Source organism: Clavelina lepadiformis, chromosome 7 (genome assembly GCF_947623445.1).
Source record: "Clavelina lepadiformis chromosome 7, kaClaLepa1.1, whole genome shotgun sequence".
NCBI classification, from domain to species: Eukaryota; Metazoa; Chordata; class Ascidiacea; order Aplousobranchia; family Clavelinidae; genus Clavelina; species Clavelina lepadiformis.
Window position 1 is genome coordinate 18,973,293 of NC_135246.1, and position 15,286 is coordinate 18,988,578.

Below are 15,286 nucleotides of genomic sequence, written 5' to 3' on the forward strand. Positions count from 1 at the left end.
TTCCTTGTAAATATGTTCTAAATTTCTGTAGCGTTTTATTTTCTACTACTAAACTACTCTCCCTGTGATACCTGCACTTCGGTTACAAGGAACACAAAATCTGGGTATCGCTAACGTCATCTGATCAACATACATAACAATAAACCACAATAGACCACAAAAATGTCCCAGAAATAGGTCCAGTATTAAGCTATTTTCTATGCATCGACAAAGTATAAACAACGGAAAGCAAAAAATATAATACAAAACGGGATAGAGTAAATCTAACCGACTCTGAAGGCAAGTGTAAAGAGTTTTTATACCATTCTGGATCGAACAGGCATAGACAAATTTAATTTTGTGAAAAGTTAGTTGTACAGCTTCAATCGAAAATTGAATGTTCTCAGGTTTGAATCTTTTATCGCTTATTGAATGCACTGTTAGTTGAATTAACTAAAGAATCTGGAATGCACTAGAATCTAGTTTAGAGACAAAACTTTTCGTTAATTCGTTGATGTTTTGCTAAACAATGATTTTAAATGATTGGAAAGCAGCGCACCAAGTCTTCACCACTGCCCATACCATCGCAATTGATTGAGGAAGACGCGCTACATTTTTTCTGCAAAAACGTTTTTAAGTTAGCTGGACACATTAGTGTAATTTATGAATACTGGTAAACAATTACAGTTACCCAAAATAAGTTCCAAATCCGCAAATTTAGTCTTTAGAATGTTTAGTACTTCTTCCATCAGACGAGCTCGAGTCTGCCTTAGTTCTGATGAAGCACGATATTTGGAGTTTGCCTTTTGCTCTGCGATCGCAACAGCTTTCAAGTCCTTAATTCTAGTAAACACGGTTTAAAAGGAATTTAACGTAGCAGTCAACGAACGGAAATCCCTGAAAACTTCAAGCAAAATTTAAAATTATTTTGCAAGATCGATTTTGCATTTAGTTTTAAGTTACAATTATTTATATAAACTTTGGATGCAAAAACTCGACATTTTCAGAAATTGGTGCTAAATTTTATCCAATATGTTGCATAAGCAGGGCTGTGATTCAGCCAGTTCGCACCTGTTCGTACGAACCGGTTCTTGGAATTTTAATGGACTCCGTGAACCGGTTGTTAACAAGCGTATGTAGAGGCCCAGATATATATCGGCCCCGGGTCAATATGGTATGCTGCTAGTGACAGAACCGGTTGTTAAAATATTTCGATCCCATTACTGTGCATAAGCACTATTTCTCCCAAAATATATAGTGCTTGCTTTGAATATTCAAATATCTTGGACACTGAGCATAAAGAATAAGCCTGAAAAAGCATTACGTTATGTTTTGCCGACGCAGTTCTCCATTAAGCCGATTTATCTCCGTCTGTCGGATTCTCAATTCTTCTTCTTCAGTGTGGTATGTTTCTTGAATCTACTAAAATTTATGTTTTAGGCTTACAAGTTTTTCCCCACAAATGTATGGCAGCATGGAAACATCTAAAATCAATGTTTTCCGATCTTCTCCCAATGCAGTCGTTGGTCGCCTAACTGAAATAATCCCTTTTTCTCGGACCCCGACTTAAAAAGGGTTAACTTAATAAGCTATGTATGACGAATTAAAAAATTATTTGCCGAGCACGGGTTAGAAACCACTGGTGTAAACGCATCTTATTGTTTCCCCTTGTTCAGATTAATATCATGGCTTTGTCGTAATTACTTCCTCGAAATCTAGCTTGAGTTTCTTGAACTTGTCCAAATGATCGCTTACGAATGTCTGTGTAAACAACTTCTCTCGTTCAAGCGTCATGGAATCCTGCATCAACGTTCCTTGGGTTTCCTCTAACTCGAGCCTGTAAGGAAAAAAACATTTCCGCCCAAAGCAGGATTCAATAGAACATTCAACGTCAATGTTTCCTTATGGTCCAAACTCCTTTACCTCAGTTTATTGATTTCTTCATTCATATTCCTCTTCTCCTTTTCTAACGCCTCAATATTAGCTACAAGTTTCCGGCTGTTTTCTCCTTCCTCTTGAAGAGTTGTAAGTAGGCTGTTTGCTCTCGCCGTTTGAGTTCTCAACGATATACGAAGCACAGATGAGACGTCGTATTCCTGATGAAGCTTGGCCCCCAAGTTCTGAACTGCGGGAAATGTCAGAAGCTTTGCAATGATCAAAAACAAATCATTGCAAATACGAACTTTTCTTTCTAATCTTAAAGTATAAGATAAAAACAACGCGTGTACTAGTTTACATTATATGCATTGTCAATATTTTATAAATCTTTTTTGTCTTTCGTGCATATTTAAAACCACAATACTACTGCACGGTACTCACGGTCATTTTGCAGTGCAGTTACATAATCAGGTCCTTCAGAATTGGGTACTTCTGCCATTTTACGCTGCTGAACTCAACCAGATATACGTCTTCAAAGCAATGCGCGATTACCAAGAAATGAACCGCACAGTTTCGAGCTAAAAGGAGACAAAGTACGTCATAATTACTACAAATATTTGAGCGAGCAATGTCTTTTAAAGGTTATATGTCCACAAATTAAAAAAGATCAATATTTTTCCTACGACTGCAGTTTGTTAGAAGAGCGGTTAAGAACGAACAAATGAGGGCAATGTTGGTTATCTAAGGCCTTTTTAGAACAACAAAAAGCCTCGTTAAAATGTTCCTGTTGTATATTTAGTGCGACATATGTTGTTAGTCAAAACGCCTTGAGTTACTTTATTGAGATAAAGTGCTGAGAAATGTCAAATATAAAATACAAGTTGTACAAAAACTCACTTATTTAGGCGCTGTTCACATATTCGTTCTTATTTTATTATATGATGTGTCAATGCAAATGATTTGATTTGTTTTAGCTTGTGCACAATCGCCTTTAAAGAAAGACTGTGTGTGCTGGCGCATTCCTTCTAGTAATTATGACGCACTTTAACGCAGTTACTTTTAGCATAAAAATTTTCCGTTCAATTCTTGGTATTCGACGAGTAACGTTTGTTTGTGAATATAGCTTTGTGCTCATTTCATTGCATTGAAGACATCGTTGACTGAAATCCGGAACATAAAATGGCTGAGAAACTTGAAGCTACATCTTTATTACGAAGTCCTAGTGAGTACTTAAAAACGTTTGTAACATATTTGTTATGTTTATACGGAAATAACCGTGTGTATGTAACCTTTATCCATTCATTATGCCCTGTATATTGTATATATATATTTCATGTCAGTAAAAAACAAAAAAAGATTAGCTTTTTACTAACTGTTCATTTGTGCTATGTAATTAGTAAAACATTCAAATTTACGGTTAAATACCTAGAGTTAGAGATTCAATTGAAGAAGATAATCACCGCTGATCTTAGCACCTCGATTAAAACTGAAAAGCAGACATCACAAAGTCTTAGTTCAGTTCTTGAGAGAGAGCGAGAGCAAGAGCAAGTACCATCCAAGCCTGCGGCATTAAACCATCAGACGAACAAGACACTCGATAATGCTCACGAACGGATCGATACGTTGAGGTGTCTATACATAGCGTTTAAGTGATGGTGTTCATGCTGATCGATTCGATGAGGCATATACTTTAAGTGCTAAAATTTTTTCTCAGGTCAATGTTGAAACTGACTAATGCAAAGACGGCTCTTGCCGAAAAGAAGCTGCCAGAGGAGAAAACAAATACAGATGTGGAAGAAAAGAAGAATACGGAAAAGGTGGTAAGTACCAAGGCTAGTGTGATAGTAATATCAGTATTAAATACATCTCCGTCTGTTACCGGATAAACACTTTTGTACTTTACAATCAGAGGTAACCAATTTATAACAAAAAGGTGCAAGAAGCATTCAGTGCTAAGCAGCAATCTTGCCAACAGATCGTGAACCCAGTTAGAGATAGTCGTAATGTTTTCCAACTTTATCAAGAGCTGGCTTGTGAGAACCTACACTCGAATGCAGACCTTCCGTTTGAATTAAAGTTCGTACATTACGTTTATACTAAAACACTCTTACTATGCTGAGTGACTGGGGAACTTAAAATTATGCAGGCTGTGTATGGTCAAACTTTTTACACTTAAGAACTATTGTTGGCTTGTTGCCGTTTTGAAGAAAACATCAGCCAAACAATTAGCCAATGATTTGCTCCTTTTGCACGGTAGATAATACTTTATTTCTCATATGTTTCAGTTTTCTTCAGTCTGGTAAGCTGGAAAGAAAATCATCATCATCTGCGGTAAGTGTTTTATTGTCGAAAGTTGATTAATCTTTTACTGTAGGCTTCTTAATTCGGTATTTGCAAGCTTGTGCTTGTAATTTTTGTCGTTTTTGTGCTTTAGTTACAAGATTTAGAGAAGGAGTTGGATAAAGCATTGAATGTTGTCGATGAACGCGTGGATCGGCTGGATAAAGGTATAAAAGACACAAAGAAAATTGAAGATCTGCTGGATTCATGCTTGAAAGAAATGGAGCAAACATAAAACGTCCTTTATGTACTTAGTGTGATGTCATAATGTTGCTGTTTGGTGTTTTGCTTAAAAAGTTTTTTTATTTTAGTCACAGCTTGTGGTTTGTTACCTTTGAAAACTTGCGTGCAGTAGAAACACTTGACAAAATGTTGTTTGTTTTCACGTTGTGTAATTTGCATCAGAAAAATTTTAGTGCTTTCTTAAAATCCATGTTCTTAAGTAATAACCGTTGTCCATATTCGGTGTCATGCTATACTATGTACCCTAGACCAAGGCAGTTAAAAAACTAGAAGATGCGGTAAAGTATTTTATGTACTGCAAAGTCGATGTAATAGATATGTCCACAATAAATCTGTTTTATGTTGTCATTTTTGCTGTAGATGTGTATTTGACTAAAGCAACCATAAAACAGTAGAAAGACACTTATTATAGCAAATAACTTACAGTTAATTAACATAGAAAACATTTATTTATTATTTCATTTTGCTTCTGAATCCCAGACACACACAATAACATTACTTGGCTTTGTAGTTAGTTGATTTTATTTCAGGGTTGTACTACTCCGTTGTAAGACATATTTTTACTTTGGTTTGTAAGGAAAAGTTTTAATTAACAAGGTGCTCTTCGGAACGTCCAAATAAGCTGAACCATAAACAGCTTACCGACAGTAAGTAATAAATATCAAGTACCATTTAATTCTGGTTGGAAGAAGATTAAACCAATTCTAAATTACCAGCAGTGATAAACAACACACGATCAAAAGAGATGGCATAACACAGAAGAAAGACATTTGAAGTGTATAGTGTATGAGTAATTGACATTAAAAATATTTTAATTCTTTATATTGCTTATGACACCCAGAATATGATTAAGTCATGAGATACTTCCTTTCAGGATTGCATACTTCGTGCACTAGTGCGTTGTAAAGCGTATTTTTACTTTGGTTTGAAAAACACATTCACAAGGTCAACGGAACGCCCAAATGAAGAAGCTGAACTACAAACGGACAACGATGATCCGTGTTTGCTATGAAATAGTTTTTCCAACAGCAAGTATATCAAGTACCATTTAATTCTGGATGGAAGATTAAACCAATTCTAAATTACCAGCAATGATAAACAACATAATTTCTACAAAGCAAGCGATATCAATATAATAACAAGTAACGAGTCAATCATATCAGTATACATCAATCTGCCAGGGAGTTGTACCACACCGCAGTGTTGGAAGATTTCAACGTGCAGACAGATACGTAGTTTCTCTTTTCCATATGTTCCAGGCGAGCTATATTGTCTCTGCAAAAATATGTTCGTTTGACAAGTGTCAATTACTGATACAAAGGGCCATTGCCTTGCAACCGTTACCCAAGAGAAGTTTTAGATTGTTAAAAGACTGTTGTAAATCGTGAAACACTTGTCTTGCCCTACGAGCCTCAGTCTGATTTTGCTGCAACGCAGCACAAAGTGCGAAGTTCATTTTCTGCTCCATCTCCTGAGAAGCTTGTTGACTAAGAATTTAAATCGATGTCATTGCATACGAATATAGTCAAGCAATCTATTTAAAGCAATAAGTATTTTCAATATTTAAATTTAGAGGTATAACCAATGTAATGCATAAACGATGCAAATATTTTTCTTTCCAAAAGTAATTACTTAAAAACATATAGACGTGCATTGAGGGTTAGTCCCTCCATAAACTTAATGATTAGTACATATGATGCACAATTTTGCACCACCTCTCCCACCGACGCCTTGTCAAATTTTCCTGCTTTAGTTGTGATTTGTTAATTTTGTCATTGTTGCTAATACATTCGCTACTTTCATGGTCAGGACAAATTTATCGTTCCACACAATTATGACAAAAAATGAAATAAATGGTCATTTATGCAAGGCAAAGTATATATGCATAGCTTTCAAAAGAAACTTGCCCGCTTCCCGGCATAAGAGATTTGGTGTTGGTTAGATTTTTTGGGCAATATTTCTCTTCATTACGGACAGCTTTGCAGACCTAAAACAGTTAAATTCGTTCCATCATTTGACACTCTTTAAATTATCATCATCAAACAAACCGTGTTAGTGCCATGATGTTGTCCACCCATGTCTGGATTGTGTTGCCACATCTCCATTTTGTTTGATGCCTGCTCTCTTTGCAATTCTTCGTATCTCGCCTTCTGCTCTTCCAGCTCCTTGATTTTAAGAACCAACTCTGAGTTGGTCAATTCCACGATTTCCCTAAGAAAAATTTCCAAAGGGATAAAACCTCAGCAAAATGATCAGCATCAAAAGTAACTTGTGAAACTCATACCTGCATTCATCGTTTTCTAAAATTGCATGACTTATCTTCTGCTTTAATATTGAAGTTGCATTTATCAGCTCCTCGTTACGTTTCTCTTCCATCTCGAGGTCAGTAAGAAGATCACTTGATCTTTTTCTTTCAATTTCAAGTGTTGTTTGAAGACTATCCAAAGTTGACTCAAATTCAAGAATCTTGGACCTTAAGTACTTAACTGCAACGTTTAACAGCTTCAGTGAGCAATTATAACCTATACTTGAGCAAAATCGAAGTTATTGGAAAATCTACCTTCTCCCAATGTTTATGTAATGTTATAAGTGGGCTGTACCGCGGTACTTCATTTGTATCGATACCGGTACTGTCGGTATTTTTGAAAAAAGTACCGAAACTCGGTACCGAATTACTTTTTTCAAGAAATTTTGGTCGGTCCCAGTCCCGGTACTCGGTACTTTTCAGGTGATAATTCATTTCAAAATTTTGACAAATACGTTTTCAAAAATACATGTTAATTAATCCTTAATATTAATTTTAGCATTTGTTGATAATTTTTTAATCTAAAAATGTCAAGTATAATTGCAAGCGATTAACATCACATATGTTTTGACCTAGATTAACCTTTACTAGGGGCATAATTGCGGCAAACATTGCATTTGCTGCAGCATCTTTTACACAAAAAGTATCGGTACCGAGTAGGCTTATCGACAAACTATCAAACTACTTTTTTAAAATAGTACCAAATACTGGAACTGTCGGTACACTTTTTGCAAAGTACCGGTACCGTTACCGACAGTACTTTAAAAGTACCGACGGCAAACCTCGGTTTAATTGTACACATTTGTACACCTATAATCATTTTTGTATAAGTTTTAACTGTAAATTACCGAATTTCATACTAATGTTATAGTTATAAGTATAGTTGTAAGTTATAATTCGCCATTATACTCACTTTCGCTTTTCGCAGAGGGGAAAGTTCCTTGCTCTTCTGTCATTTTCTGTTCAGCTTAAATACTTACGTCTTCAAAGCAATGCAACGAGTTGATGGCAGACTATGGCTGCTTGTCGATTACCACGAACAGAAGTGAAAAGTTTGAAGACGAATAAAGCGTGATCAGTAACGTCATAATTACGCGAAATCGTAGCGTATTTTTTAAAGACGATTTGTCCACAATTTAAAAAAGTTGAATAATTTTCTTATTAGTTTGTCAGCGGTGTAGGAGAGAATGATTCAAAACGTCAACAGAGTACGTTTTATTAAGCTTGGTAGATTCAACAAGATGATTAGAATTTAATACACTTCCTTGCCGAAATGATTAACTATTGGCAAATCTAGGATTGTAACCAAGTTATATTTTTCTGACTCGAGTCAAGTCGTGTAATTTTGAGTTGTGATTCGAGTAGAATCGAGTCAATTTAAGTTGTGACTACACTCAAGCCAATTTAAACTATGACTCGAATAAAGTCAATGTTTTTAACGTAAAAACTATTCTGAGGTCACACTATGGGTTGCAATAAACTGATCAGTAGGTCTATATATAAGTAGTAGGTTATCGATGAACGCGTGGATTGGCTGGATAAAGGTATAAAAGACACCAAGAAAATTGAAGACCTGTTGGATTCATGTTTGAAAGAAATGGAGCAAACATAAAACGTCCTTTATGTACTTAATGTGATGTCATAATGCTGGTGTTTGGTGTTTACAAAGTTTTTGTAAAATTATTCACAGCTTGTGGTTTGTTACCTTTGAAAACTGGCGTGTAGTAGAAATACTTGACAAGATGTTGTTTCTGTTTTCACGTTGTGTAATTTTCATTAGAAAAATTGTGGTTTCCTAAAATCCATGTTTGAAGTAATAACCTTTGTCCGGTGCTATGCTACTGTGTACGTTAGGCTCACGTACGCAGTTAAAAAACAGAAAATGCTGTATAAAGTATTTTATGTACTGCAAAGTTGATTTAATAGATATGTTCACATTAAATCGGGTTTTATGCTGTCATTTTTGCCTGAATGTTTATTTGACTTTCTTAACCATTGTCAACTCTGAATGTTGGGAAAAAATATTTAACTGTGGTCTAATAGGCTACATTTCTTAAAAACGATCGAAGGAGATTGCTTAAGACAGTAGAAAGACACTTTAAGTGTAAGTTAGTAATTAACTTTGAAAACATTTTAATTCTTTATTTTGCTTATGAATAATCCCAGACCACACTTATCATTTCATTAACTTCTATGAGACACTTCCTTTCAAGGATGCATACTTCGTTCACTAACTTAGTCAAAAACACATTTACAAGGTGAAACCCTGCGGAAACGTTCACATAAATAAGCTGGACTACAAACGGACAACCATGATCCGTGATTTCTCCGAATAAGTTTTACTGACAGTAAGAAATAGGCCTTTCAAGTACCATTTGATTCTGGATGGAAGAAGATTAAACCAATTCTAAATTATCAGCAGTGATGGACAACACAATTTCTACAAAGCAAGCGATACCAATATAGTAATAATAATAAGCAAAAAGTCAGTCATATCAATGTACATCCATCTGCCAGGGAGTTGCACCATACTGTAGTATTGACCGAAAGAATTCAACGTGCAGATAGATGCCTACTTCCCTTTTCAATCTGTTCCAGACACGTTATATTGTCTCTGCAAAAATATGTTCCTTTGACAAGTGTCAATTACTGAAACAAGGGACCATTGCTTTGCAACCGTTACCCAAAAGAAGTTTCAGATTGTTAAAAGACTGTTGTAAATCGTGAAAAACTTGTCTTGCCCTACGAGCCTCAGTCTGCTTTTGATGCAGCGCAGCACTAAGTTCAGAGTTGTTTTTCTGCTCCATCTTTTGAGAAGCTTCATCTTTTTCACGTCTGTTGATAAAAGCTTGACGTGATAAAACTGAGTTTTTGACTAAGAATTTAAATTGATGTCATTGCATACGAATATAGTCAAGCAATCTATTTAAAGCAACAAATATGTTCAATATTTAGCTTTAGAGGCATAACTAATCCAGTGCACGTACAATGCAAATATTTTTCTTTCCAAAGGTAATTACTTACAAGCATATAGACGTGCATTAAGGGTTAGTCCCTTCATAAACTTAATGATTAGCATATTTATGTTCACAGAAGATGCGGAGTAGGCCTAATTATTTGTAGCAGATAGAGTTTTTACTTGTATCTAAACAGGTTTGGTGCTTTAACGGTCGCTATAAATTTGCCTTTCCTAAAATTTATCTTTATGATGCACAATTTGTCACCCCCTCCCCCACCGACGACTTGTCAAATTTTCCTGCTTTACTTGTGATTTGTTAATTTTGTCATTGTTGCTAATACATTCGCTACTTTCATGGTCAGGACAAATTTATCGTTCCACACAATTATGACAAAAAATGAAATAAATGGTCATTTCTGCAAGGCAAAATATATATGCATAGCTTTCAAAAGAAACTTGCCCGCTTCCCGGCATAAGAGATTTGGTTTCGGTTAGATTTCCTGGGCAATATTTCTCTTCATTACGGACAGTTTTGCAGACCTATTAAATTACAGTTATTACCTATTAAACAGTTACCTATTAAATTACCTATTAAACAGTTAAATTCGTTCCATCATTTGACACACTTAGGATTATCATCATCAAACAAACCGTGTTAGTGCCATATTGCTGTCCACCCATGGCTGGATGGTGTTGCCACATCTCCATCTCGTCTGATGCCTGCTCTCCTTGCAATTCTTCGTATCTCGCCTTCTGCTCTTCCAGCTCCTTGACTTTAAGAATCAACTCTGAGTTGGTCACTTCCAAGATTGACCTAAGAAATATTTCCAAAGGGATAAAACCTCGGCAAAATGATCAGCATCATAAGTAACTTGTGAAACTCATACCAGTATTTATCGTTTTCTAAATTTGCATGACTTATCTTCTGCTTTAATATTGAAGTCGTATTTATCAGCTCCTCGTTACGTTTCTCTACCATCTCAAGGTCAGTAAAAAGATCGTCTGATCTTTTTCTTTCAATTTCAAGTGTTGTTTGAAGACTATCCAAGGTTGTTTCAAATTCAAGAATCTTCGACCTTAAGTACTCAACTGCAATGTTTAACAGCTTCAGTGAGCAATTATAACCTATACTTGAGCAGAATCGAAGTTATTGGAATATCTACCTTTTCCCAATGTCTATGGAATGTTATAAATGGGCTGTACCGCGGTACTTTGTTTGTATCGATACCGGTATTGTCGGTATTTAAAAAAAAAGTACCGAAACTCGGTACCGAAGTACTTTTTTGAAGAAATTTTGGTCAGTCCCGGTACTCGGTACTTTTCAGGTGATAGTTTATTTCAAAATTTTGACAAATATGTTTTCATAATTACATGGTAATTAATCTTTAATAATAATTTTAGCATTTGTTGATCTTTTTTAATCTAAAAATGTCAAGTAAAATTGCAAGCGATTAACATCACATATGTTTTAACCTAGATTAACCTTTACTAGGGGCATAGTTGCGGCAAACATTGCATTTGCAGCAGCATTTTTTACACAAAAAGTATCGGTACCGAGTACCGACAAACTATCGAAATACTTTTTTAAAATAGTACCAAATACCGGGGCCCTCGATACATTTTTTGCCAAGTACTGGTACTGTTACCGACGGTACTTATGAAGTGCCGACGGCCAATCTCTGTGTAGTTGTACAGATTAGTACACCTATGATCATTTTTGTATAAGCTTTTACTGTACATTACCAGAATTTCATACTAAGGTTATAGTTATAAGTATAGTTGTAAGTTATAATTCGCCATTATACTCACTTTCGCTTTTCGCAGAGGGGAAAGTTCCTTGCTCTTCTGTCATTTTCTGTTCAGTTTAAATACTTACGTCTCCAAAGCAATGCAACGAGTTGATGGCAGACTATGGCTGCTTGTCGATTACCACGAACAGAAGTGAAAAGTTTGAAGACGAATAAAGCGTGATCAGTAACGTCATAATTACGCGAAATCGTAGCGTTTTTTTAAAGACGAGTTGTCCACAATTTAAAAAAGTTGAATAATTTTCTTATTAGTTTGTCAGTGGTGTAGGAGCGAATGAATCAAAACGTCAACAGAGTACGTTTTATTAAGCTTGGTAGATACAACAAGATGATTAGAATTTAATACACTTCCTTGCCGAAATGATTAACTATTGGCAAATCTAGGATTGTAACCAAGTCATATTTTTCTGACTCGAGTCAAGTCGTGTCATTTTGAGTTGTGATTCGAGTAGAGTCGAGTCAATTTAAGTTGTGATTCCACTCAAGCCGGTTTAAACTATGACTCGAATAAAGTCAATGTTTTTAACCTAAAAACTATTCTGAGATCACACTATGGGTTGCAATAAACTGATCAGTAGGTCTACACTCTACACCGTTATGGCTGTCTACAAATTAGTCTGGTTGTTACTTAACCTACTACAGAGTGTTGTAATTGTTTAGAAAAATATCCGATTTTGTGACCTAAAGTTGTCTTTCTTGCTGTGTCGATTGTCATAACGTGACTCAAATCGTTTGGAGGCTGACTTGAGTCAAGTCGAGTCATCGAAAAGCTTGACTCGAGTCAAGTCAATGACTCGATTCATTGCAAAACTGGTAATAAAATTAAAAACACAAAACGTTTTAACCGCTTTGCTTGGTACAACAAATGATAACAAAGTCGAACTAAATGTGTTTTCGCACCATAAACCGAATCGCAGAAACTTGACTGGGGACAAAATTGCAAGTAAAGCAACAGGAAGAGAACACGATTGATATTTGGATATTGTTGGTATTCTGAATGGTTTCTTATTCACACCTTTATATATACTTTATTTGTTTGATGGAGATACGACACTTTAAAGAAACTTTGATTATTAGTTTGTTCTTTATAAATGGCGTCTGGTTGATGCCACATTCTTGGGATTCCCCCTTTTCCTGATGATGTTATTTTGGGAAACCAGGCTTACCAGGCCTACTAGCCTACTGCCTATATGGCATTTCGGATTTTCGGTTACAATTTGAGAGGGATAGGTTACAGACTACAGCATATTGGTTACAGACAGGATCTAGGCTACTGGATGTTGATTGTTAGACAGGGCATAGTTATTGGTTGTGATGTTCATTCTACATTGAAAACATTTGGGTTTGCTCTTCAAAAACGGGTTGTTTTCGACTTTGGGGCGGGGATTTCCCCGAAGTATAATAATTTTTTTTATGTTATTTGTTTTGACTGCTAACTTATTTACCCCGTTACCACGAAATAAAGAGCTTTGATAACGTCACACTTTGCTGGCTTTGAGGTGGTTGTGTATTTTCGTAGTCTAACCCTGAAATCCAGTTTAAAGTAAAGAAACTTTTGTGCGTCATGCCACAGACCAGCGGTTCCTAAACTTTTTTGAGGGCGACACAAATCCGAGTTTGGTGAACATCTCGCAGCCCAAGCTTCAAACATCGTATTTTAACACGAAAAAATAACGATTGTATAGATGATTTTTTTGCAGTAGCTAAGTTGCAATGTCAGCAATTTACTCTTTTCTCAAGTACCTTGGGGCCTACGCTACAGACAGACACAGCAGACAAGCAGTGATAATAATCTGATCCACTCACTATGGAACAATGTATTTTATTAGAAACATCGGTTTGCATCGCCTTGGTGCGACCCATCTTTTGACTCTTCGCGACCCTTGTTTGGGTCGTGACCCATACTTCGGGAACCACCGCCATAGACTACCATCGAAACCTGACGTAATTTCCCGTTTGGTTTACGCCTAAATATGTAAGAATATCTTTGCTAGGCCTTGTGACATGTTAAATCACTGCAATGATCTAAATGCCAACTTTTGATTTTAATGAGTTAAATTGATATCGCCAAATATAAGTTTAAAGACTAACATCAATTATGCCTAATCACCACAAAGTTATTTTGTTAGCAGGTTATGCTAAGGAGTGCTGTAAAATCTTTTTTGAATAATTTTCGCAGTTATCAGTTAGGATTACAAGCAATGGCACCAGGCAGAAAAAGGAACCGTGGAAAGGGAAATAGTGAACCTACCACTAAAAAAGCAAAATCAAATGCAAAGAAAACAACTGATAATGAGATTACAACAAAAGACGACCCTATTGTTGCCCCTGTGAGTGGGGTTATAGAAAATGGTCAGGGTGACAATGGATCAAGTGATGTTACTGCTGTGCCACGGGAAACAACAGCTGATGGTCGAAGATACAATCTTAAAATTGCATCGTGGAATGTAGCCGGTGTTCGAGCCTGGGTTAAAAAAGACGGGCACAAGTGGCTCTGTGAAGAAAGTCCTGACATAATTTGCTTGCAAGAAACTAAATGTGCTAAGAAAGATATTCCGAAGCAACTGAAAGACATGAGTGATTACAAAATTTACTGGAACGAAGCCAAATCGGTCAAAGGATTCAGTGGGGTGGCTTTGTTATCTAAAGCTAAACCCATGCAAATTGACTATGGTATCGGTGTCGAAGAACATGATCAAGAGGGGCGGACAATTACAGCTGAGTATGAAAAGTTTTATCTTGTGACCACATATGTTCCAAATTCTCAAAGAGGTTTGAAGAGACTCAGTTATCGCATGAAGTGGAATGAAGATTTCCTGACTTACTTAAAGAGTCTTGATGCCAAAAAACCTGTCGTTCTCTGTGGAGACATGAACGTTTCACATCTTGAGATAGATCTTGCCAATCCAAAATCAAACAGAAAAAATGCGGGATTTACTCAGGAAGAAAGGGATGGAATGAGCACGCTTCTTGAAAGTGGGTTCGTGGATACTTACCGCAAATTCTACCCCGACTTGATAAAAAAGTACACGTTCTGGACGTACATGAGCAATGCTCGAGCCAAGAATGTCGGTTGGAGACTCGATTATTACATTGTGTCAGAGAAATGGATGGACAATGTGTGTGATAATGTCATAGAGCCGTCAGTTATGGGAAGTGACCATTGCCCTGTTGTTCTCTTGATGGCAATACCAGAGTGACAAGCTTGAAGCAAACTTTTTTGTGCTTAAAAACTTATTATTACAAGTATGTGTCAGTAATGTCTGTATACTACCTTTGTGTTGGTACAAATAAAACCAGATTTGGTGCATTCAAGGGTTATTTTTATGCTTGTTAATTGCCAGTAATTCTGTTTATTTCAGTGCTAGTTTATTACTCATTTGTTTACGGTAACTGCTTAGTACGTTGTGCATGGTTATCTTTCTTAGCAATGTATCCATTTTAGTTTGGTGCTGCAGTTGTTATGTGAGTACGGTCACTACTAGTAAATTCTGTGAGTTTTTAATGATTTTTATCATCACTGCCACGATTTTCTTATAACAAATGTCATTTTCAACTTCGTTTCATTTCTTTTTTGTGTTTGGAATTTATATGATATTGGCTTAAGTAGCAACATCAGCTTCTTACCGGTATTTGTGTGACCATAAGCTACTGCATTAACTTATTGATATGTTGCAATGCTGTGAGCTGACTTGTAAATATTTTCATAAATTTCAAGTTTTCTGTGTTATAATGATTTAAAAAGCTTTTGATGAATTCTGTTGTGTGTTGATA

At 36.0% G+C, this 15,286-nt stretch overlaps 5 protein-coding genes across 8 annotated transcripts; 2 read left to right on the forward strand and 3 right to left on the reverse strand.

Moving 5' to 3' along the window:
- Nucleotides 1–165: 165 nt before the first annotated feature.
- LOC143465481 (uncharacterized) lies at nt 166–2,435 on the reverse strand. The gene is made up of 6 exons (XM_076963805.1): nt 2,299–2,435; nt 1,903–2,104; nt 1,684–1,816; nt 1,304–1,398; nt 671–822; nt 166–598 (listed from the first exon to the last, which is right to left on the reverse strand). The coding sequence occupies exons 1-6, from the start codon at nt 2,354–2,356 to the stop codon at nt 588–590; spliced, it is 651 nt and encodes a 216-aa protein (XP_076819920.1). The 5' UTR covers nt 2,357–2,435; the 3' UTR covers nt 166–587.
- Nucleotides 2,436–2,922: 487 nt separating this feature from the next.
- On the forward strand, nt 2,923–4,788 carry LOC143466236 (uncharacterized). 4 transcript variants are annotated; one of them, XM_076964868.1, is made up of 6 exons: nt 2,923–3,079; nt 3,287–3,485; nt 3,572–3,677; nt 3,791–3,933; nt 4,143–4,188; nt 4,292–4,788. In XM_076964868.1, exons 1-6 carry the CDS (start codon nt 3,037–3,039, stop codon nt 4,430–4,432), a joined length of 678 nt encoding a protein of 225 aa, XP_076820983.1. In that variant the 5' UTR covers nt 2,923–3,036; the 3' UTR covers nt 4,433–4,788. The 4 variants fall into 4 exon arrangements, with proteins under 4 accessions (XP_076820983.1, XP_076820986.1, XP_076820985.1 ...); XM_076964871.1 differs by having other exon boundaries at nt 3,833–3,933; XM_076964870.1 differs by having other exon boundaries at nt 3,572–3,674.
- Nucleotides 4,789–5,095: 307 nt separating this feature from the next.
- On the reverse strand, nt 5,096–7,791 carry LOC143466237 (uncharacterized). The gene is made up of 6 exons (XM_076964873.1): nt 7,659–7,791; nt 6,725–6,926; nt 6,489–6,651; nt 6,348–6,427; nt 5,785–5,927; nt 5,096–5,715 (listed from the first exon to the last, which is right to left on the reverse strand). The coding sequence occupies exons 1-6, from the start codon at nt 7,699–7,701 to the stop codon at nt 5,705–5,707; spliced, it is 642 nt and encodes a 213-aa protein (XP_076820988.1). The 5' UTR covers nt 7,702–7,791; the 3' UTR covers nt 5,096–5,704.
- Nucleotides 7,792–8,715: 924 nt separating this feature from the next.
- LOC143465463 (uncharacterized) lies at nt 8,716–11,646 on the reverse strand. Its single transcript, XM_076963783.1, has 6 exons — nt 11,514–11,646; nt 10,592–10,793; nt 10,356–10,518; nt 10,165–10,244; nt 9,429–9,580; nt 8,716–9,359 (listed from the first exon to the last, which is right to left on the reverse strand). The coding sequence occupies exons 1-6, from the start codon at nt 11,554–11,556 to the stop codon at nt 9,349–9,351; spliced, it is 651 nt and encodes a 216-aa protein (XP_076819898.1). The 5' UTR covers nt 11,557–11,646; the 3' UTR covers nt 8,716–9,348.
- A 1,967-nt stretch (nt 11,647–13,613) lies between these two features.
- Nucleotides 13,614–15,230, forward strand: LOC143466031 (exodeoxyribonuclease-like). Its single transcript, XM_076964606.1, has one exon. It carries the CDS (start codon nt 13,648–13,650, stop codon nt 14,710–14,712), a length of 1,065 nt encoding a protein of 354 aa, XP_076820721.1. The 5' UTR covers nt 13,614–13,647; the 3' UTR covers nt 14,713–15,230.
- Nucleotides 15,231–15,286: the final 56 nt, after the last annotated feature.

Bases quoted from the DNA above. Each gene is read 5' to 3' on its own strand.
- LOC143465481 (XM_076963805.1), bottom strand. From the start codon at position 2,356: ATGGCAGAAGTACCCAATTCTGAAGGACCTGATTATGTAACTGCACTG. The intron at 2,105-2,298 runs GTGAGTACCGTG...CATTTCCCGCAG, and splicing joins AACTGCACTGCAAAATGACC to TTCAGAACTTGGGGGCCAAG. The intron at 1,817-1,902 runs GTAAAGGAGTTT...TTTTCCTTACAG, and splicing joins GAAGAAATCAATAAACTGAG to GCTCGAGTTAGAGGAAACCC.
- LOC143466236 (XM_076964868.1), top strand. From the start codon at position 3,037: ATGGCTGAGAAACTTGAAGCTACATCTTTATTACGAAGTCCTA. The intron at 3,678-3,790 runs GTAAGTACCAAG...TATAACAAAAAG, and splicing joins AGAAGAATACGGAAAAGGTG to GTGCAAGAAGCATTCAGTGC. The intron at 4,189-4,291 runs GTAAGTGTTTTA...TTTGTGCTTTAG, and splicing joins GAAAATCATCATCATCTGCG to TTACAAGATTTAGAGAAGGA.
- LOC143466237 (XM_076964873.1), bottom strand. From the start codon at position 7,701: ATGACAGAAGAGCAAGGAACTTTCCCCTCTGCGAAAAGCGAAA. The intron at 6,927-7,658 runs GTGAGTATAATG...TAAACGTTGCAG, and splicing joins CCCCTCTGCGAAAAGCGAAA to TTAAGTACTTAAGGTCCAAG. The intron at 6,428-6,488 runs GTTTGTTTGATG...TAACTGTTTTAG, and splicing joins AACATCATGGCACTAACACG to GTCTGCAAAGCTGTCCGTAA.
- LOC143465463 (XM_076963783.1), bottom strand. From the start codon at position 11,556: ATGACAGAAGAGCAAGGAACTTTCCCCTCTGCGAAAAGCGAAA. The intron at 10,794-11,513 runs GTGAGTATAATG...TAAACATTGCAG, and splicing joins CCCCTCTGCGAAAAGCGAAA to TTGAGTACTTAAGGTCGAAG. The intron at 9,581-10,164 runs GCAAGTTTCTTT...TTTTATCAACAG, and splicing joins TCTCTTATGCCGGGAAGCGG to ACGTGAAAAAGATGAAGCTT.
- LOC143466031 (XM_076964606.1), top strand. From the start codon at position 13,648: ATGCTAAGGAGTGCTGTAAAATCTTTTTTGAATAATTTTCGCAGTTAT.